The sequence below is a fragment of the Lemur catta genome, chromosome 9, assembly GCF_020740605.2.
Source record: "Lemur catta isolate mLemCat1 chromosome 9, mLemCat1.pri, whole genome shotgun sequence".
In the NCBI taxonomy this organism is placed as follows: Eukaryota; Metazoa; Chordata; class Mammalia; order Primates; family Lemuridae; genus Lemur; species Lemur catta.
In genome coordinates, this window is record NC_059136.1 from 68,963,222 (window position 1) to 68,987,560 (window position 24,339).

Sequence of the window (24,339 nt, forward strand, 5' to 3'; positions counted from 1 at the left end):
CTTAAATTGTGTATATGAGTAAAAATTATAGTCAAAAAAAAAGTTGGGGGTGGTGGCAGGAATTGGGGCATTGACTAACTAATCTTTAACATTGCTCAGCAGTAGTTTAAAACTTCTGAACTTGAGCAGCCTGGATGACAATTGTTATAAGATGCTGCTTCCATGTGTACAAGTTATAATACTTTGATCAACTAAGAGCACTTAGAAAATCCCTTTCTACATATATCTGAAACATATGACTCTAAGTCAAATACTAGCATTAATTCTTTTAAGTATGAATATTAACAAATGCCATCCTATTCATCTATCACTTTTTGCACATTTATTGAGCACCTACTATGTGTTAGACATTGCATTAGGAACTGAGGAAATTGAGGACAAAGATATGGACCATAGCTCAGAGTATGAAGGACAGAGAGACAAAAGAAAAATGGTAGGATTTTATGTTGTGACTCATGACAAATGTGCTATAGGGTACTATGAGGCTCAGAGAAAACCATGTGAAGGAAGGCACACCTGGTCCAAATCTTGAAGGATGAGTTAGAGTTATCTGTACCCTTCCACTCCCATAACAAAAGGAAAACCATGTTTTGAGCCCTAGGAACAGCAAGGGCAAAGGCATAATGGTGAGAAATTCCTGATGCATTTGAGGAACTGCTGACCAGAGTAGGTGTGGGATGCTCCAGGAGGCGAGTGGGACGCAGAAAGGAGAGCCTTGAATACCATAAAAAGGAATTTGGATTTTTTATTAAAGTCATGTGGAGTCATAGGATTTGACATAAATGGGGATTATTAAAAGATCTGATTTAGAGAGACCATCTGGCTGCCATTATAGATTGGATCAAGAGGAAAAGACTAAAGGTAGAGATACCAATACCTGTCTACAGCCATACCACCCTGAACGTGTTCCACCTCATCTGATCTTGGAAGTTAAGCAGGGCCACACTTGGTTAGTATTTGAGTGGGAGATACCAATGCCAAAAGGAGAGAATGGACATGAGGAAGTACTTGGAAGAAGAGTCAGTAGAACTTGGCTGCTGGTTGGAAGAGGGCTGAGGGAGAGTGAGTAGTGTAGGATCACTAACCAGTGTAGGTGAGGATGCTCATAGGATACCCAATAGCAGGAGGAGGAGGAGCACCCCTAGGCTTACGGAGGATGGAGAATCATGATGAACTCAGGTTTGGAACTGCTAAGTAAAGAAAACACTGGGCAGTTGCTTGCATGGATCAATAGCTTCGAGGAAGTGATACTAGGTTCAGGTAGAGATGTGGTAGCATCAACACACATGGTGATCTTTGAAACTATAAAAAATAGGTGAGATTTCCCAGGAAGAAGCAAGTATAATGAAAAAAAGAAAAGACAATGTTAATCTTTTTTTTTTTTTTTTTTTTTTTGAGACAAGGTATTGTTCTGTCGCCCAGGCTAGAAGGCAGTGGCATCATGATAGCTCATTGCAACTTCAAACTCCTGGGCTCAGGTGACTTTCTTGTCTCACCTCCTGAGTAGCTGGGACTACAGATGCATGCCAACACACCTTGCTAATATTTTTTTTTTATTTTTTGTAGAGATAGGGTCTCTCTATGTTGCCTGGTCTGTTCTCAAATTCCTGGCCTCAAGCAATCCTCCAGCCTCAGCCTCCTAAAGTGCTGAGATTACAAGTGTGAGCCACCACACCCAGCCATTGTTAAATGGCCAGTTTTTAAATGACCAGCTCAAGAGTTCAAGAATACTGAAAAGTTGGAAATGAAGAAGTAAACCAAGAGTGACATTAAAGATTCTTTGGAAAGAGAAAACTTCAAGGATAAAATTGCCCCCAAAAATGTCAAATACTTTAAAAGTTTTATTCATCTCTTCCTTCCTTTGTCTATTCATCCACTTAACTAATATTTATTGGGCTCTTAGTATATTCCAGGCACTAATTATGTATAGTTGCTAAATAAAATTAAACTTGTCCTCAGATAGATTACCATTTAATGGAGTATAATGATTTTAAACAAATGAGCCAAGAAATATATGTGTCATTTAAAAATATAGTGAGTGCCATGAAAGGATAAAGGGTCCCCTGGGTGTAATCATTAGGAGGTTATTGGTGGTCTTTGCACTGTTAACCTTGATGCAATGAGAGAAGTAGGAAGAAGCCAAATTGCCACCAAATTGTCATGAGTTAAGGCCAAATATGAGAGAAGTATGTGGAGTAAAGCAATGTGACTCTCTTGAGAAGCTTGACTATGACAAACAATAGGGCAATAACAAAAAGAAAACAAAAGCCAAGGAAATTTTTTTTGTTTTAAAATGTGAGAAGATGGAGCATGTGTATAGGCTGAGGTAGGAAGGAACGAGTAGAGAGAAATTGCTATAACTATTAACAAAGTGAGAAAACAATTGATGAAATTGTCTAAAATTAACTGAAATATAAACATATTTCAGGTGGATGCAAATGAGCTAAAGAGACACTACAGGAGTTCTCCAAAATTTCAGGTAGGTAATGTACAGACACTTTCAAAATTGTTCAAGTAATCTCTTACCATTTTGACTTTAAGTCCCATCTACAGATTTCTCCAAACAAATCATCTTCTTTTGTAACAAAACTCATACAGATGAAGTTTTATTAGACAAAGATAGGCCTGAATTTTCTGCCTCTCAATAATTACATGATACATTTCCTTGTATGTGCAAATGAGTAATTCAACATATGGTTCTTTATTAAGCAGACCAAAACAAGTTAGTGTCTACATTTAAATTCTGATTTAAATATCAATAAAGGAGTATGGGGCGTACTTTGTCTTGCCCACAGAATTCTAGCCTCCAATTCATGTAACATAATGGTGTGAACATCTGCAAAATTGTTTCTATTCCTATTTCTTTCTTGTTCATAGAAGCAAAATAAGAAATAGAAAAGAGGCAATTATTTAGATCATGGAATCTTCCTTTACTCAAATAAAAATATAATCTTATGTTTTATTGCCAATAATTGTATTCAAAGTACTTTCTTACATGGCTCTGAGATATAGGCAGAGGTTGGAGGTTATCCAAGTTTACCCAAACTGTCTGCCTCAACTCCAGTCTCCCACTTCAAGGATAACACTCTAGTGGTCTCATATTTTGTTTAAAGGAATACAAATTCGGATTTAGGTCCCAAACTCTCTCTGTTGGAGATCTACAATGATTAAAATCCCTTTTGGTTTGTTTTTATCACCAATTAATTTTCTTTGTAAAAAATTGCCACATACTTAGGCATATTCATAAAAGATTTATATTACTTTGATGAATTCTACAAAGAGGATGACTATTCTTTGTAAATGCTACACAACTTATTTCAAATTCTTAATTACTTTCTTGAGTTTGAATAAGGGCTAAATTAATTCATATATTTAATTGTGATCACTCTTCCTTTTGAATTCCTTCAGCACACCCTGCCTGTCTATGGCATTGCATTACAGTTACAGTCATGTGACACACAATGACATTTCGGTCAACAGTGGATCATATATACTGGTCCTGTAGATCATAATGGGGGGATCAAGATGGTGGACTGAAAGAAGCCCACACTTGACAGGATCAAGGGTTGCTATAGAGGTTCACCCACAGATCGACTATTTTGGAGAAAGCATTATGAATCATCAGAGAAGAGACTGGAGACACCCAAAGCCGGGGAGAGAGAAGCGGAGTGATCTGCTCAGCAAGATTAGAAGTTATTTGGAGGAAGTGTCCACATATGGAGAGGTATTAAGGGAGAGATCGCAAGGGCTCTGCATTCCCCCAGTGGACATGCAACATGAGCTGCAAGGGGGCTCCCCCATGACAGCAGGTCTCCAAACTGATCAGAGAGCTGCTTGGAGACTGTGCAGCAGGACTGCACCAGAGAGTGGGCACAGTGGGGTCCTTGCAGCTTCTGGTCTCAGGTCACTGCAACAGACACCACTCTGCATTATCAGCCTCAGAGTGTCCAGTCTGCAGAGGGATGGGGTCCAATGCAGCTGCAACCTCATTATCCCTCCCAGGACAGAGAGGGAATGGAGGGGGAAGGTGCTCTCACATGCATTGTGACTGGGTGCCATGTACTCCCATAGCACCCCTACTGTCTGCCTCCCAGGGATCTGAGCAAAGCAGGAGCCCACTGGCCTTCAGCATCTGCCAGCCGCTATCATCTTGCCATCTAGATAGTCCCACCACTGCCACCTGAATAGCACAGCAGCAGCTGCCATAGTCAGACATGGGTAAAGGGAAAGCCCCAGCCACTGCAACTCCCAGACAAGATGCCCCACACTTCCTCAGTCCTGCCAGCTGCAGGTGGCCTAGCCACTATGGCGCAAGGAACTATCCCACCACTAGCCATGATTCCATGACCTTCCTAGGCACTGGCCAAGGACCCCGGAATTGTCCAGATATGCACCAAGGTCCCACAACCCACACAGGCACCCTGAAGATCCCACAACCCACCCCACCACCAGCTGTGGTCCCGTGACCTGCCAAGGTGCCTGCCAAGGTACTGCAATGTTCCCAGGCACCTGCCCAGATCCTATGATGTGCTCAGGTACTTGCCAAGATCCCACAACCTGATCTGCTGCCAGCTACAGTCCTGTGGCATGTCCAAGGGCCCACCAAGATCCCATGAAATGTGCAGGCAACTGCCAAGGTCCCACAGCCTGCCCATGAACTAGTCAAGGGCTTTTGATATCTCAGGCACACACCAAGGTCCCATGATTTGCCCCACTGCTGGCTGCAGTCCTGTGATGCATTCAGTTGCCCACCAAGGTCCTGCAACCTTCCCCAGGTGCCAGCCAAGGTCATGCCACCTGCCTCCATAGAGAAGGATTTTCCCAGCCTCTGGTAAGAGCTTCTGACAGTGGCTCTGTTGGAAAAATATCCCCTAGCACTGGCTTGGACTGTGACAACCACAGGGAAATGGAATGATGCAGAATGGCTGCATTACACGCTCCCAGTGTGTCCAGCCGTCTTCTGCTGGGTCAGTCTTCCAGAGTAGGAGACAAAAGCATATCTAGGGACCTATCCTCCTTCTCACTAAGTAGAAGAGTTTCCAGCAAAGGAGAACAGGTACACCACAAACCTACCAGCCCAAGGCTGAGAGAAGAGGTTTCAGATGAGAAGAAAACAGCAAAAGAACTCTGGCAATATGAAAAAACAAGCTAGTTCAATACATCCAAAGGATAACAATAGATCTACAACAGCAGACCTGAACCAAAGGGAAATTGTCAAAACGGCAGAAATGGAATTCAGAATATGGATGGCAAATAAGAAGAATGAGATTGAGAGAAAGTTGAAAACCAATACAAAGAAATCAAAAAAGTATTTCAGGACATAAATGAAAAATATGAAAAAGTCACTAAAGAGCTAGACAACATGAGAAACGATATAATTGAACATAAAGAAATAAAAGAGTCATTTAGGGAATTACAAAATATAGCAGAAAGCTTCAACAACAGGCTAGACCAAGCAGAAGAATCTCAGAGCTTGAAGACAAGACTTTTGAACCAACCCAGTTAAACATGCAGAGAAAAGAATAAAGAAGAATGGGCTGGGCGTGGTGGCTCACACCTGTAATCCTAGCACTCTGGGAGGCGGAGATGGGTGGATCGCTCAAGGTCAGGAGTTCGAGACCAGCCTGAGCAAGAGTGAGACCCTGTCTCTACTAAAAATAGAAAGAAATTATCTGGCCAACTAAAAATATATATGTATAGATAGAAAAGATTAGCCAGGCATGGTGGTGCATGCCTGTAGTCCCAGCTACTCGAGAGGCTGAGGCAGAAGGATTGCTTGAGCCCAGGAGTTTGAAGTTGCTGTGAGCTAGGCTGATGCCACGGCACTCACTCTAGCCTGGGCAACAGAGTGAGACTCTGTCTCAAAAAAAAAACAAAAAAGAATAAAGAAGAATGAACAATCATTCTGAGAAATATGGGACTATGTGAAATGAGCGATATACAAATTATAGGTATCCTGGAGGGAGAAGAAGAAAAAGCAAAAAGTATAGAAAACCATTTCAAGGCAATTAAGGAGAAGTTCCCTGGTATTGCCAGAGATTCAGATATCCAGACACAAGATGATCACAGAACTCCAGGAAGATTCATAGCAAATAGGACATCTCTAAGACACATAGTTATCAATCTGGACAAAGTCAAAATGAGGGAGAAAATTCTACAAGCTACAAGATGAAAGCAACAACTAACTTACAAAGAAAAACCCATCAGGCTAACAGCAGACTTCTCAGTGGATACCATACAAGCTAGATGAGATTGAAGCCCCATGTTTAGTTTGCTTAAATAGAACAAATGCCAATCAAAAACTTTGTATCCTGCAAAATTAAGTTTCATGAATGAAGGATAAATAAAGATTTTTCAAGACAACTGAACAATAAAGGAATTTGTCACTGGTAGATGTGCCCAACAGGAAATGCTCAAAAAGTACATTATACATGGAACAGCACAATGGATACCAACCAGTATAAAAACACCCAAAAGTTAAAGCTCACAACTCTTATAAAACAATAGCAAGAGAGGGAAAACAAAACAATAAGTTATCATGCAACATGATTAACAGAATAGCATTCCAAATATCAATATTAATATTCAAAGTGAATGGTCTGAATACCCCACTTAAAAGACATAGACGGGTTGAATGGATGAAAAAACACAACCCAATTATTTTCTGTCTCCAAGAAATGCATCTAAACCACAAGGACTCACATAAGACTCAAAGTAAAGAAATGGAAAAAAAATATTCCACGCAAATAGAAACAAAAAGTGAGTAGTTGTAGCCATTCTCATATCAGATCAAATAGAGGTTAAATCTACAGTGATTAAAAAAAGACAAAGATGATCATTTTATATTGATAAAGGGAGCAACTCAACAAGAAGGCATAACAATCCTAAATATATATGCACCTAATACTGGACCTCCCAGATTCATAAAGCAAATTCTACTAGATATAAGCAAAGAAATAAACACTGGCATCTTAATTGCTGGAGACTGCAACACCCCACTGACAGAACTGGACAAATAGATCATCAAAGCAGAAAATGAATAAAGAAACACTGACATTACATGGGACTCTAGAAAAAATGGACCTAACAGACACTTACAGAACATTCTACTCAAAAACTACTAAATATGCATTCTTTTCATCAGCACATGGAACATTTTCAAAGATTTATCATATCTTACAAGACAAAATGAGCCTTAGCAAATTCAAAAAAGTTGAAATCATACCATGTATGTTCTCAGACCACAGTGGAATAAACCTATATATCAATTCCAAGATTAACATTCAAATCTACAAAATGTCATGGAAATTAAACAACCTGCTGCTCAATGATCCTTGGGTCAATGATGAAATTAAGATGCAAAGCAAAATATTCCTTGATCTGAATGACAAAAAGGGCACAGCTTTCAAAATCTATGGGATACAGTAAAAGAAGTCCTTAGGGGAAAGTCCATAGCCTTAAATGGCTACATCAAAAAGACAGAAAGATCACAAATTAACAATCTAATGTCACATCTCAAGAAACTGAAAAAAAAAAAAAGATCCATTTGGAAGATGGCGGAGTGGAGGTGACCTCCTGGATTCGTGCTCCCGGAGAGGAAGGCATGGATCTCGGCCTGCCACAACGCTAGAGGATCACTCCCCCTGCAAGAACAGCGGTGTGAACCCACAGAGAATCAACGTGGGACACAGAGAACAAGAAAAACAGAGGTGAAAGGGAAATAGGATCCAGAAAATCTGGAGAGTGCGGGATGGACAATAGACAGCGGAATGCCGGCCGGCTGTACCCGCCTCACCAACGAGTGAGGCAGGTTCAGCCCCACAGCAAAGCGGCTTGTTCTCCCCACTGACCTCCACACCCACTCAATTAGGGATCTGCCTGAAGTCGGTGCAGAATCACCGCAGAAGACATGGAGCTCTGTGGACAGGTGACATCAACAGGAATCAGCTTAGACTCTAGGGATCTCCGCCAGGACGGCGCTTAGAGGGAGGGGGCGGAGCTGCGCTAAGGGGAAAGGCAGTGAAGGATAGCAGAATTATAGATTTTTTTTCCTTTTCTTTTTTTTCTTTTTTCTTTTTCTCTTTTTATTTTTTTCCTCTTTCTTTTTGGTGGCCCTCTAGCCAGGGAGCTACTGTGTACTCCTGAGCTCAACAGGCCCCCAGCTCTGGTGCCTGCCAGACCCTGAACATTCACCCCCAGTGCCGGTGATCTGCAGGTGGGCAGTAGCCATTGTGGGGTCCAAGGCCTAGCCGCTGTGGAGCCACAGGGTGCCCGGCAGCTCCCTGGGCGGCTCCCTCCCCTGGTCCATGGACCCCCGCCCTTGTGTGAACACTGAGTGCTTCCCCAGAAGCGAGAGTGTGGAGCCTGGACCTTGGGGACATTGGGACAGGGCAGACCTTTGCCCCTGGGAGCTGCAGCAGCTGGGGCACTGAGCGAGCGAGGGCACCGCCTCCTCCCCCTAGCCAGTGTCTTTCCTGTGGAAAGAGGCAGAAACCACCCCTCTAGAGGAAGAACCAAAGAAAAGGAAGGAAAAAAAAAAAAAGAGAGACTTTCTGCCTGCAACTAGTGTGAATCCTGCCTGCTAACTGAAAGTCCACAACACAGTGATTTAACTTGCCAAACCGGTCTTAGGTCAAACCAATCTTCTGGGGCTGGACCCATCAGAAGCAGCCCCCCAACTGAGATAGAAAAAACTCTAAACAATACACAACAGTCTCCCCCTCTTGACAAAGGAAGCAACATACCTAGATTGCTTCACAGCCTAAGAACAGTGTACAAGGCATGCTGCTAGCCAGACTAAAGCAGTAAGAAAAGATCTAATGATAGATCCAGATGGGAAGGGCTCAGCAGAAAAATACAGGGAGCAAAAAGAATCAAATGGAAATCTTGCCCCCAAAGAGAAATACCAGCTCTCTACCAATTGACACAAACCAGATTCAAAATACCAACATGTTACAGGAAGAATTTCAATTATGGATTATAAACAGGCTGAATAATATGCAAGAAAAAATGGATAACCAACACAAAGAAACCACAAAAAAAATCCAGGATTTGGAAGAAAAATTCACTAAGGAAATTGAAATATTGAAGAAAAACCAAACTGAACTCCTAGAAATGAAGAATTTATTCAGGGAGCTATAAAACACAGTGGAAAGTCTCAAGAGCAGGGTAGATCAAACAGAAGAAAGAATCTCAGAGACTAAAGATAACTCTTTCCATTTAAATGAGTCAGTCACAGAGACAGAGCAAAGAAATAAGAAAAAAGATCAGAGTCTGCAAGAAATGTGGGATTATGCGAAGAAGCCTAACATGAGAGTTATCAGCATTCCTGAGGGTGAAGAAGATAATAAGCAAGGGCTGGATAAGCTATTTGAAGACATAATTGAGGAAAATTTCCCAGGCCTTGCTAAAACTCTAGATATACAGGTTCAAGAAGCTCAAAGAACCCCTGGGAGATTCATAGAAAATAGGAAAACACCACGCCACGTACTCATCAGACTGACCAAAATATCCACTAAAGAGATGCTTCTTGGAGCTGTAAGGAAAAAGAAACAAGTAACATACAAAGGGAGGCCCATTAGAATTACGCCAGATTTCTCAACTGAAACCTTACAAGCAAGAAGAGGTTGGGGACCCATTCTCACTCTTCTGAAACAGAATAATGCCCAGCCTAGAATCTTATACCCAGCTAAGCTAAGTTTTCCATACAAAGGAGAAATTAAGACATTCTCAGATAAACAAGGACTGAGGGAATTCATCAAGACAAGACTAGTCCTCCAAGAAGTACTCAAAAGAGAGTTACATACGGATCAGCACAAGAAAGACCCACGAATGTAAAACTACTCAAGAGCTAAAGATCAAATTCCAGCCACCACAATGGCTCAAGAGAGAAAACATAGCAATGAAGTGCTACCCAACAAGATGAACAGAAATCTGTCCCACTTATCAGTTCTCTCAATAAATGTGAATGGCTTGCATTCCCCACTCAAGAGACATAGACTGGCCCAATGGATAAAAAAACACAAACCAAGTATCTGCTGTCTTCAGGAAACTCACCTAACCTGCAAAGATGCATTTAGACTGAAAATAAAAGGATGGAAATTGATATTTCAAGCAAATGGTAGCCAAAAGAAAGTTGGTGTGGCAGTTTTAATTTCCAATAACTTAGTCTTTAAACCAACAAAAGTAATAAAAGACAAAGACGGTTACTACATACTGGTGAAAGGCACAATTCAACAAGAAGACATAACCATACTTAATATATATGCACCCAATCTAGCTAGGCGCACCCAGATTCATAAAGCAAACCCTACTCGATCTAAACCAAATGATAGACAACAACACTTTAATAGTTGGAGACTTTAACACCCCACTGACAATACAAGACAGATCCTCCAAACAGAAAATAAACAAAGAAATAATGGACTTAAATAGAATGCTAGAACAAATGGGCCTGACAGACACCTACAGGACATTCCACCCAAAGTCCACTGAATATACATTCTTCTCATCAGCTGATGGGACATTCTCCAAGATTGACCATATCCTAGGACATAAAGCATGTCTTAAAAAATTTTAAAAAATGGAAATTATACTATGCATCTTCTCAGATCACAGCAGAATAAAAGTAATAATGAACCCTAACAGAAACTCTCATTCCTACTCAAAGTCATGGAAGCTAAACAACCTTCTCCTGAATGATTATTTTATAAAGGAAGAAATCAAGTCGGAAATCAAAAGATTCTTTGAATTAAACAACAAAGGAGACACAACTTATCAAAATCTATGGGACACAGCTAAAGCAGTCCTGAGAGGAAAATTCATTTCCATAAATGCCTATATCAAAAAGACAGAAAACTTACAAATAGAAAACCTAATGAATAGACTCAAAGAGCTGGAGAAAGAAGAACAGACCAACCCCAAACCCAGCAGAAGGCGAGAAATTATTAAGATCAAATCAGAATTAAATGAAAAGAACAACAAAAATACCATAAGGGAAATTAATAAAACAAAAAGCTGGTTCTTTGAAAAGAGAAACAAAATAGACAAACCTCTGGCTACACTAACCAAGAGCAGAAAGGAAAAATCTCTAATAACCTCCATCAGGAACATGAAAAAAGAAATCACAACTGATGCCACAGAGATACACGATATCATCTATGAATTCTACAAGAATCTTTATGCACACAAACTGGAAAATGTGGAGGAAATGGACAATTTTTTAGAAACACATGGCCTTCCCAAGCTCAATCAGGAAGGAATAGAATTCCTGAATAGACCAATATTAAGAACTGAAATCGAAACAGCAATAAAAAACCTTCCCAAAAAGAAAAGCCCTGGTCCAGATGGGTTCACACCCAAATTTTACCACACATACAAAGACGAACTGGTGCCCATCCTATATAAACTATTCTCCAATATCGAGAAGGATGGAATTCTCCCCAACACATTTTCCCAAGCCAATATAACATTGATACCAAAAACAGGAAAGGATGCAACAAAAAAAGAAAACTACAGACCAATTTCTCTTATGAATATAGATGCAAAAATTCTCAATAAAATCCTAGCAAATCGAATCCAAGTGCTTATAAAAAAAATAATCCATCACGACCAAGTGGGCTTCATCCCAGAGATTCAGGGGTGGTTCAACATACGTAAATCTATAAATGAAATAGAAGCAAAAATAAAGATCATATGATCCTCTCAATAGATGCAGAAAAAGCATTTGACAAAATTCAACACCTTTTTATGATAACGCTTAACAAAATAGGCATAGACAGGACCTACCTAAAAATGATACAAGCCATATATGACAAATCCACAGCCAACATCATACTAAATGGGGAAAAACTGAAAGCATTCCCACTCAGAACCGGAACCAGACAAGGCTGCCCACTGTCCCCATTACTTTTCAACATAGTATTGGAAGTCCTTGTGAGAGCTATCAGGCAAGAGAGCCGAATCAAGGGAGTCCAAATAGGGAAAGAAGAGATTAAACTCTCACTCTTCGCTGATGATATGATGTTATATCTGGAAAACCCCAAGGATTCAACCAAGAGATTCCTGGAATTGATTAATGAATTCAGTAAAGTCTCAGGTTACAAAATCAACACACACAAATCAGAGGCATTCATATATGCCAATAACAGTCAATCGGAGAACCAAATTAAAGGCTCAATACCCTTGAAAATAGCAACAAAGAAAATAAAATATCTAGGAATATATTTAACTAAAGAGGTAAAGGACCTCTATACGGAGAACTGTGAAACACTAAGGAAGGAAATTGCAGAACATGTAAATAGTGGAAAACCATACCATGCTTGTAGATCAGAAGAATTAACATTGTTAAAATGTCTGTACTACCCACAGTGATCTACAGATTCAACGCAATCCATATTAAATTACCAACATCATTTTTCACAGATTTAGAAAAAATAATTATACACTTTGTATGGAATCAGAGAAGACCTCGTATAGCAAAAGCAATTTTAAGCAATAAAAACAAAATGGGAGGTATTAATTTGCCAGACTTCAAACTATACTACAAGGCTGTGGTTCTTAAAACTGCCTAGTATTGGCACAAGTGCAGGGACACAGACCAGTGGAACAGAACAGAAAATCCAAATATAAAGCCGTCCTCATATAGCCATCTAATCTTTTACAAAGCAGACAAAAACATACTCTGGGGACAAGAATCCCTATTCAATAAATGGTGCTGGGAAAATTGGATAGCCACATGTAGAAGACTGAAACAGGACCCACAGATTTCACCTCTCACAAAAATCAAATCACGGTGGATAACAGATTTAAACCTTAAATGGGAAACGATTAGAATTCTAGAAGAAAATGTAGGAAAGACTATTACAGACATTGGTCTAGGCAAAGAATTTATGAAGAAGACCCCTAAGGCAATCACAGCAACAACAAAAATAAACGAATGAGACCTGATTAAATTAAAAAGCTTCTGCACAGCCAAAGAAACAGTCACGAGAATGAACAGACAACCTACAGAATGGGAAAAAATTTTCACATACTACACATCAGATAAAGGACTGATAACAAGAATCTATTTAGAACTCAGGAAAATCAGCAAGAAAAAATCAAACAACCCTATCAAAAAGTGGGCAAACGACATGAATGGAAATTTTTCAAAAGAAGATATAAGAATGGCTAACAAACGTATGAAAAAATGCTCACCATCCCTAATCATCAGGGAAATGCAAATCAAAACCACAATGAGATATCACTTAACTCCAGTGAGAATGGCCTTTATCAAAAAGTCCCAAAACAACACATGTTGGCGTGGATGCGGAGAGACAGGAACACTCATACACTGCTGGTGGGACTGCAAACTAGTGCAACCCCTGTGGAAAGCATTATGGAGATACCTTAAATAGATTCAAGTAGACCTACCATTCGATCCAGCAATCCCATTATTGGGCATCTACCCAAAGGAACAAAAGTCATTCTAAGACAAAGACACCTGTACCCGAATGTTTATAGCAGCACAATTCACAATTGCAAAGATGTGGAAACAACTCAAATGCCCATCAATTCACGAATGGATTAGTAAACTGTGGTATATGTATACCATGGAGTATTATTCAGCTATAAGAAATAATGGTGATATGACATCTCATTGGTTCTCCTGGAGAGAGTTGGAACCCATTATATTAAGTGAAGTATCCCAAGAATGGAAAAACAAGCATCACATGTACTCACCAGAAAATTGGTTTCCCTGATCATCACCTAAATGCACATTGGGGAATGATACCAATTGGATATCAGACTGAGGCGGGGGGTGGGGGGAGGGGATGGGTGTATGCCTACATGATGAGTGTGTTACACACCGTCTGGGGAATGGTCATCCTTGAAGGTGCTGACTCGGGGAGGTGGGGGGTGGGGGGAGGGGATGGAGGTATAACTACATGGTGAGTGCCAGGCGCACTGTCTGGGGAATGGACACACTTGAAGCTCTGACTTGGGGGGATGGGTGGGACATGGGCAATATATATAACCTGAAATTTTGTACCCCATAATAAGCTGAAATAAAAAAAAAAAAAAACTCAAACCCAAAACCAGCAGAAGAAAAGAAGTAACAAAACTCAGAGCAGAACTAAATGAAATGGAAACCACAAAAATAATACAGAGGAGTAATAAAACAAAAAGTTGGTTCTTTGAAAAGATAAACAAATTGATAGACCACCAGCCAGATTAGCCAAAAATAGAAGAGAAAGGATTCAAATGAGCTTGATCAGAAATGAAAAATAGACACTACAGCTGATACCACATAAATACAAAATATCATCCATGAATATTACAAAACCCTCTATGAAAACAAACTAGAATACCAGGAGTAAGTGGATAAATTCCTAGAAAAACACGAACACCCAAGCCTGAATAAGGAAGAAATAGAATTCCTGAACAGACCAATAATGAGCAGCAAGATTGAAGCAGTAATAAAAAGTCTCCCAACAACAAAAGCCCCAGACCAGATGGTTTCACAACTGAATTCTATCAGACCTACAAATAATAACTGGTACCTACAAAAATTATTCTATCACATAGAGAAGGAGGGAATCCTCCCAAACTCATTCTACAAAGCCCGTGTCACCTTGACACCATGCCAGAAAAGGATACAATAAAAAAAAAGCAAAAAAAAATAACTACACATCAATATCCTTTATGAACATAGATGCAAAAATCCTCAACAAAAGACCAGCAAACTAAGACCCCAAAGGCAAATACAGCAACAACGTAAATAAATAAATAAATGGGGCATAATTAAATTAAAAAGCTTCTGCATAACAAAGGAAATTATCAACAGAGTGAATACACAACCTACAGAATAGGAAAAATATTTGCAAACTATACATCTCACAAAGGAGCAGTATCCAGAATCTACAAAGAACTCAAACAAATCAGTAAGGAAAAAACAAACAACCCCACCAAAAAGTGGGCAAAAGACATGAAGAGAAGTTTTCCAAAAGATGGTAGTCAAATAGTCAACAAACATATGAAGAAATGCTCAATATCACCAATCATCAGGGAAATGAAAATTAAAACTACAATAAGATACCACTTTACCCCTATCAGAATGGTCATTATTAAAATACTATAGATGCTGCTGTGGATGCAGAGAGAAAGGAACACTTATAAACTGTTAGTGGAACTGCAAATTAGTCCAGCCTCTATGGAAAACATTATGGTGATTCCTCAAAGAAATAAATGTAGATCTACCATTCAATCCAACAATCCCACTGCTGTGTATCTACCCAAAGGAAAAGAAACCATTTTATCTAAAAGGCATCTGCACTTGAATGTTTATCACAGCACAATTCACAGTTGCAAAGATGGGGAATCAACCTAAGTGTCCATCAATTCATGAGTGGATAAAGAAAATATGGTGTATATAAATAACATGGAGTACCACTCAGCCATAAAAAGGGATGAAATAATGTCATTGGCAGCAACTTGGATAGAACTGGAGACCATTATCCTAAGTGAAGTATCTCAGTAATGGAAAACCAAACACTCTACATTCTCACTAGTAAGTGGGAGCTAAATGATGGGTACACAGAGGCTCAAAGAGATATAAAGGACATTGGAAACCAATAAGTGGGCGGTTGAGGGATAAAAAAACTTACCTATTGGCTACAATAAACACTATTCTGGTGATGGGCACATCAAAAGCCCTGATTTAAGCATTATACAAGGTATCCATGTAACAAAAACATTTGCACCCCCTTAATACTTTGAAATTTAAAAAAAGATTATAATGGAGCTGAAAAATTTCCATCATCTAGTTACTTCATAGCCATCATAACATCATTGCACAATGTATTACTCATATGTTTGTGAGGATGCTGATGTAAACAAATCTATTGTGCTGCCAGGTATATAAAAATACAGCACAGTTATGTACAGTACGTAATACTTGATAATGATAATAATGACTATGATATTTGTTTATGTACTGACTATAATGTTTGTCATTATTTTAGAGTATAGTCCTTCTACCTATTAAAAAAAAGTTAACCGTAAAACAATCTCAGGTAGGTCCTTCAGGAGGTATTCCAGAAAAAGTCATTGTTAACACAGGAGATGAGAGCTCTATGCATGTTATTGCCTCTAAAGACCTTCCAGTGGGACAAGATGTGGAGGTGGAAGACAGTGATATTGATGATCCCAATCCTGTATAGGCCTAGGCTAATGTGTGTATTTGTGTCTTAGCTTTTAACAAAAATGTTTATAAAATAAAACTTAAAAATTTTAAAAACAGAAAAAAGCTCATAGAATAAAATATAAAGAAAGAAAATATTTTTGTACAGCTGTACAATGCATTTGTGTTTTAAGCCAAGTGTTATTACAAAAGAGTCAAAAAGCTGTTAAAAATTCCAAAGTTTAGTAAATAAAATAGTTACAGTAGGCTAAGGTTAATTAATTATTGAAGAAAGAAAATTTTTTGATAAATCTAGTATAGCCTAGGAATACAGTGTTCATAAGGTCTACAGTTGTGTACGGTAACATCTAGGCCTTCATACTCACTCACCACTCACTGACTCACCCAGAGCAACTTCCAGGCCTTCAAGCTCCCTTCATGGTAAGTACTTTCCATTTTTTATCTTTTATATCATATTTTACTGTACCTTTTCTATGTTTAGATACACAAATATTATACTTACTATTATGTTACAATTACCTACAGTATTCAGTAAAGCAACATGTTGCACAGGTTTGAAGTGTAGGAGCAATAGGCCATACCATATAGCCTGGGTGTGTAGTAGGCTATACCACGTAGGTTCATGTAAGTACATTCCATGATGTTCACACAACGAAATCACCTAATGATGCATTTTTCAAAACATATCCCCATCATTAAGCGACATATGACTGTATTTTTGTAATTGGTTATTCCACTATTAGACTGTTAACTTCTTGTGGGCAGAAACAATATCTTACTCCTATTTCAACCCCAACATGCTTTGCAACGTGCCTTGCACAGAGTTCAGTGTTGGTCAATACTTCCTCAATTCAATTTTCTACAATTCAATGAGAAATAGATTATCTCTGTTTACATAAATCCATGCCAATATGTTGATATTAAAATGACTAATAACTGTCTGCATAGAGAAGTTGAGAAGGGAGTTGAGCCATTGAGTGGAGTAAAAAGATCATTATGGAGCCTACAATGGAGCTCCATTCATGGTTGGTTAACAATCCAATAAGGGAATAACCAAGTACATGCATGCCCAGTGGGTTCTGGGGTAGCACTAGATAAGTCAACCACTCTGTGCTCCTGCTTTCTTTTTTGAGAGATATTATTTTAGTAACCGTTCTGTATGTCTCTTGATGTTATAAAAGTCAATATCTGTAAGATAAAATCAATGAGGTTTGATGATATGATGCAAGTTCTAAACCAATACTTTTAGTAAGTAATTTGTTTATAACAGCTAATCCGGATAATTCAAACTAGAAGTTCAATTCCCATTCAATAGCAATAGACTTTGAAATTTTGTTACACAATTAATTACCTCAACTCTATTTTTTATGTGTGGCCTTACAGTATGTACTTAATTGTTCTTAACTATCTTAAGACATCTTAAATTTCTTAATATACTCTTTTTTAAGACCATGAAAATGAGTAATTATTCTGCATAAAAGAATTTATTATTGTTCTTGCAATAAAGAAAGTATGCAAGTGTAGTGTTGTCATTTCATAATTACCAGGGTAATAGAAGATGAGAATAATTTTAATACATGACAAATAATTTTTAAATTTTTTTTAGCTATAATGGTACTTTTAATACCTTCTCCCATCAGAGCTGCTGATTAATTTGTAAACAGGACTGATTTCTTTCCTCTTCTCTCTTAGCCTGCACAGTATCTGATCAATACTTTCATAGAAGTTTATTGGTAGCAAAATGGTTCAAAGTAGACAAGAGAGGAAAACATTGAAGAGCCTGGATGAACAACAATGTAATCAGCCCTGAACACTGGAGAACTGGCTGAAACATAAAAATATATCACTTCAATGAAAGTGCAATGGTTTCAAATAAAATCAAGAATGGACTTGATTTTCAGTCCAAGAGCCCAATGTTTAATACACTATTAAAATGTATTTTAACATTAGCAACCATGCCATAACTGAAGTATATATGACAGCTCAATAAAAATCCCAGCAAATGCAGTGCCTAAGGAGAGATCAGATGCATGGAGCTGGAAATGAAATACACTGGAAGTAGGCTACAAAATAGTGTTCTTGTTTTTAAGGTGCTAATATGCCTTTTAATGGTATCGTGCACATCTAACTGAAGGCAACTTTGGATTAAACAACAAGTAATGCGTTGTGACTAGTCAACTTTTACATACATCAGTATAAATATATCCATGCCCCCAAAAGCATGTAAACACAATATAATTGTAAATGTGTTCTTCCAACAGTTGGATGTCGCATCAGTTATACCATTTGATGTATTTTACCTCTTCTTTGGGTTTAATCCAATATTTAGAACAAATAGGATATTAAAGGTAAGATACTATATTTAACTGCCTTCTCCTTATGATAATGGAAGCAATCTTGAAATAATTTTAAATATACTAAAATTACCAATGTTCTTAATTTCTCCCAGTCTTCCATCTTTCTGTTCTCATCAATGCTGTGAATTTCCTTAAATGAAGGATAAATGCCTGATGGTAGTTGTTCCTGGTTATTTTTATTCTTTATCTCATAACATGTATTTTTATAATATAAATAGGAATGCTTTTGTACTTCAAAATTCAACTCTAATTACAAATGAATCTTTTATAATTTTAATTTTTTTTCTATTTGTCCTTTTTGACCAGTTAGTGAATGCCTGGTATATGGGCTGTAAAATTAAAGTCTTAGATTGCCCCCAAATTCTCTTACTCATCTAAAATTCTATAATTCTAAGAAAAATGCAATAATACTTTTACATCACAAAATTACTTACATACTTAAATACAACTCAAATATTTATCAAGGAGGAACTAGTTAAGTATACGAAGATACAGCCATATAACAGAATAATTTGTAGTTTTAAAAGAATAAAGAGCAAGTTTTCTACGTGCTGCTATGGAAAGAACTCTACGATAAATTGCTGAGAGAAAAAGCTAGTTACAGAACAGCTTCTTCTGTTCTAAACAATGCTAACTTCTGTATAACAAAAAAGAAAAATATTCAGTTTTTCTATATTTACATAAATACTGGAAGCCTACAAAACAAACTAATAAAAGTGGTTACTGGAGGTGGAAAGGAGAAGGACGAAGGAAAATCAGGATGGATGGGGGCATGAGTCACAGCATGAGTTTTAAAGGTATATATGTTTCATATTGTTTTGAACTATGTGAATGTATTACCTATTTTAAAAGATTATAAGACATAAATATGTTATAGCTCATAGCTTCATTGGGTACCTAAAAAAATTTTGAGGACAATCAGAATTTGAAATTTTATATAAATCTTTAACAATGGTAATGTTTTCTCTTTATTTCCAAAAACGACCTTCTTAAAGGGATCATACAAGATTTCACAAATTTTAGGTGATTATCTCTTTTGCATCTTGGGAAGACAAGCTAACATAACCTGGCAACACTGGTAGATCCTGACAACAACAAGAACAAAATTGCTTAGAGAAGAAAAACATGAGAATTCATGTAGTAGAAAATCTGTCCAGACACACTGCAGATGAGTGGCAGCATCTCAGCTCTATCACGCAGTTATCTGCCTCCAAATTCTTTATTATAATTAGGCTGGCAGATAAGCCTTGTGCTGAAAGGGCTTTCTTTCTATGCCCTGATTTTTCCATGTTAAGTGTGCCCTTACCCCATATTTCAATACATCCAAGACAACTCTAGAGACTTCTGGTTTGATCACGGAACATGTCTATAAACTGAGGCAGAACACAATGCTCCAAGCAGCCTAGTGGTCAGGCTACCCCTCATCAAATTTCTAGTCTCTCATGGAACTTTCAGAGGTAACCAATTTTCAGAAAGACTCAGGTTCCTACAACCTCCGGAGTTTGTCTGGAAGGAATATCCATCCTGATATTCCTTCGTCCTTCTCCTTTCCACCTCCAGTAACCACTTTTATTAGTTTTTTTTTTTTGTAGCCTTCCAGTATTTATGTAAATATAGAAAAACTGAATATTTTTCCTTTTTGTTATACAAAGTTTATAAAATGTCACTCTTCATACCTCATCTCTGGATCCCTAATGTGTCAAAAAGCCCTCTACATCCAGTAGTTTTCTTAAAATACAGGAGATCCTGAGAGTCAACAGTGATCTTCTTTTCATAGCCCCATAGTCAATTTATTGCACTTATTTATAAGGGTATCATTTCAATGCACAATTCTCTATCATAAATATTTATCATCTATATCTCCAAGTTATAAGCGAGAAAACAAATTTAAGAATATAAATTTTCTCTATGGTGAACGCTTAAGCTAAATTTGAAATCAGAAATTCTGGGAAAAAACAAATTGTATGTTTTTCTAGTTAAATAGTCATATTACATAACTATTACATATACCATTTTTTAATTCCAGATGTTCTACTGCAGTCATACCTACATTGGGTGACATTTTGAACTAAATAATTTCTAAGGTCCCTGCTATCTGTAAGCTCCTATGATTCTAAGCATATTAAATATATTAACTCATGTATGCACACTTTTAGGAGCATGTTCTCTTATTGCCCCCATTTTATAGATGAGGAAACCAAGGTACAGAAATAGTAAGAGACTTTTCCAAGGTTACATAGTTAGAAAGTAGCAGAAATAAGACTGGCTTTTGGCTTTGGATTTCATGCTCTCACTGCCTATAGAAATAAAAGAGGAAAAATGCATGTAAGCAGTAAGAGTTGAGTTAAAAGTAGAAGTAAACAGGGAAAAACCTTAAGGGAAATAGCAATGTTAAATAAAACCTATTTTATATAGCTTTATTTAAATAGATGTATCTAAGACTAACATACTTTTGGATTTCTTTTGCTTGTTTCCTACACAGTACACTTCATTTTTTGAGTTTAATCATCACCTAGAGTCTATAATGGACAAAGCATACATCTACAGGTAAAGTATAACTCACAATACTTGGGTGGAGGGGAAAAAGCAACGGTACAACATTATAGACAGCACTTAGTAGGAATGTGACTTCCTGGTTAAAGAAAAGGAAATAATTTCAGATTTTTGTGATGTAAGATATAGGGGTATGTTCTACAACAGATTTGGATATTTTAAGTGAAATAAAAATATGAAAATCATAACAGATTTTAGAAGAGTATTGGACTAAAAAATAGGAGTTATTACCTGCTTCAGTCAAAATAAGTGCAGAAAAACATGCTCTTTCGAAAGTTGACTTTCTCTCTCATGACAATCCATTCCTAATTTGAATTTCATTCATTTGCTGATCTGAACTTCACTTGCACAGAGACCTCTAGTTGCAATTCATTGTAGCATAAAGTCTCCTGAGCTTTTCAGAGATATCCAGTTAAATCAGTATGGCATATTTTACGGGACTCAAATGGAGAGGTGGCCCTTGAGGCATGTCTTTCACGGAGTTGACTCACACCATCTGTGAAAAGAAAGGAAGTTTTTTTATTTTACACTCTGTCAGTCCCAGTCAAGACACTGCAGTCAGAAAACATGCAATGGCACCATCACTTTATACTACACTAATGAGAGTTAACAGTTCACAAATCCAAAGCAAGGGAGTTCAGCAGAGACTTTAAGGAGAAGAAAATGTTAAAATAGGCTGTATTCCAGAAACAACATGAACTCTTATTTTGCATCTATTCTTTCGGACAGAGTCATTCGAACAACTGGATACTTGCTGTTTGCGCTCCACATTAATGCCTGTATTTATTACTGGGCTTCAAACTATGAAGGAATTGGCACTACTAGATGGGTGTATGATGGTGAAGGGAACAAGTAAGTTCTAATTTTGAAAGAAACTTTTATTGATTCTTCTTAACTTTCTGTTTCAGCGTATGAATTTTCTTAAGCCAGTGTTTTTGAAACTGTAGGACATAACCCGTTCATGGGCTGTAAAACCTCCTTAGTAGGTCAGTATGTTTTTAGTTGAAAGAGAGTAGAGGAAAATACTAAGAGAATAGAAAATATCAGAGTCTGTCTGATAGGTAGTAGGAGTGTGTGTGTTTGTGTGTGTGTGTGTATCCTAGTTGGCTTGTGAAATGCATTTCCTATACTGGATCATGATCAAAAAAGTTTGAAAGCCTCTACTTTAGACAACTGAGCAGTAAGGTAACTTTTAATAACTCTGATGCTGACTGTTAGTAATGAACAATGTTAATCATTTAGAGGGCAGGTGCAGTGGCTAATTAGTTTACCACTGAAGGGTTTTATGGGTTTATGAGTTAGCTATAACCACTAACTCAATTAAACACTTAGAGAGTAACGAGGATCATAAATTAAACTTGACAATTAGGTATGCAAGTGTCCCAGGAATAAAAGACATCATTTGAAAAATTTAGAGCAGTAGAATCATGACTCAGTAATGGCAACTGGGTTATTTAATAGTGAAATTTCCTTTTGGTAGATACAAGGACTTGGCATGAGGTAGACTCCACCAACTTTCTGCTCCAATGACCTGACATTGAACATATAATAAGGCAATGTCCTTACTGGGAAAAACAGCCCCAGCATTACTTTGAAGGGCAACTCACTGCAGCCTTGGGATGGAGAGCAATTATAGGATAGAGCAAAGACAGTGAAAATAACGTATAAAGTGACACACTACCTCGAGTGAGCTGGATGTGTTTAAGGGATTATAACAACATATTTTGAACTTCTAACCAGAACTGATTTTAAAGAATTTAAAGTCAGAATTTCCACTGACTGGGAAACACACACACACACATACACACACACACAAAATCAATTTCCAGAAAGTTTATAACCAAACCTATAAGTTTATAATCAAAATTACTTAGTAATTCTCTTTAGAATGTAAATTAAGCAGGAATTTACTTTGATATAAATAACTAATTTGCATGAGAACTTGAGTAAGATACCAACTATATTAAATATGGTCTGAAAGTGAGTATGTAAACCAACACCATTAGGTACCTGTGTCTGGTAACTGTTTTTGTCAAATTAGCAAAATAAATAAGGTTGCATCAGAATGCCTTCCAGAAAAAGTGGAGCTATTCACACCAGGACGCCTCTCAGCAGAGTTTCTAAGAAGCAGATCTTGTTCCCAGTGCCTCGTACAGTGTTAAGTATATAATAGACAATATATGTTAGGTATGTGATAAAGGCAGGAAGGAAGACAGAGAGGGAATATGGAAAAAAGGAAGGAACAGCTATATTGCATTATAACAAGAAGAAAGAAATTGCAATTTCAACTCAAAAAAAACTTAAAGTAAAATGTGCCAGTGTTTTAGATTTTTAACTCCAACTACCTGATGTACTCTCTCGAAAATATGAGATAAATTACCTGTTTTAATTATTGTTGTTACGTTACTTGCTGTAATTGGTTGTTATAAATAAATTTCTAGGTGATTACAATTATAACAGTTTTCAATGATTGCCAAATTCTCTAAAACATAAGAAACATCTCCAAAGGCTGAAAACAAACTTGTGTACTGAAGCTGGAGTAGAATAGGGAATGAGAGTGCAGTGACCACTAAAGAACCGAAATAGAGGGATAACTTCTTAATCAGTAGAAGAAAACAAAATAAGAAAATTAAAAAAGAAAACTAACAATCAAAAAAAAGACAAAAATAAAGAAAGGCAGTAGTAGGGTGAAGTATAGGAAAGGCAGGATGTAGAAAGCACAAAGTAAGGTGGTAAGAACAATTCAAAATATAGCAATATGCACAGTAAATTAATATGGAATAAACGCACCTGCTAATAAAGATTGTCAATTAATATTAGTCAAAATAAGCTTTAAAACAAAAAACATTTTAGGGAAAAAGAAGGTCAGCATGCAATGGTAAAAGTTTTGACTCACCATTGTCAAAAGACAGAATTACAACCAATTTAGTTTAAAGATGTTAATTGGCTTTTATTTGTGATTCTAGAATCAGGCAATACCTCATTCTGTAAAGTAGAATGAGTGTTCTGGTGAGCTGCACAGAGGAGGTTAGCTTTATAGGCAGAAAAGGGCTGAAGGGAGCAAAAACAAAGAAAAAGCAGATTGGTCATTTCCAATTTACTCTTTGTAAAGTTAATGCAGAGGGGACTTCCTTATCATGCCAGCTGAACTGGCCTCTCTGGGGATTTGGCTGTTATCTATCTTTTGATTTCTTGGAATGTCAGAATATCAAGTTTCAGCTTGATAACATAGAACTTCAGCATGGT

The 24,339-nt window shown here is 37.6% G+C and overlaps 1 protein-coding gene and 1 long non-coding RNA gene across 3 annotated transcripts in view; one reads left to right on the forward strand and one right to left on the reverse strand.

Moving 5' to 3' along the window:
- The window catches only part of CNGB3 (cyclic nucleotide gated channel subunit beta 3), a 146,166-nt gene that overhangs the window by 64,720 nt on the left and 57,107 nt on the right, over positions 1 to 24,339 (forward strand). Inside the window, exons 7-10 of the mRNA XM_045560498.1 lie at positions 2,429 to 2,479; positions 18,445 to 18,531; positions 21,023 to 21,087; positions 21,823 to 21,945. Coding sequence (XP_045416454.1) covers positions 2,429 to 2,479; positions 18,445 to 18,531; positions 21,023 to 21,087; positions 21,823 to 21,945 — 326 coding nt within the window. The remainder of the gene's footprint in view (positions 1 to 2,428; positions 2,480 to 18,444; positions 18,532 to 21,022; positions 21,088 to 21,822; positions 21,946 to 24,339) is intronic.
- The window catches only part of LOC123644434, a 75,005-nt gene that overhangs the window by 30,189 nt on the left and 20,477 nt on the right, over positions 1 to 24,339 (reverse strand). For both annotated transcript variants that reach the window (XR_006737126.1, XR_006737127.1), the window contains exon 2: positions 21,325 to 21,589. This is a non-coding gene — a long non-coding RNA (uncharacterized LOC123644434). The remainder of the gene's footprint in view (positions 1 to 21,324; positions 21,590 to 24,339) is intronic.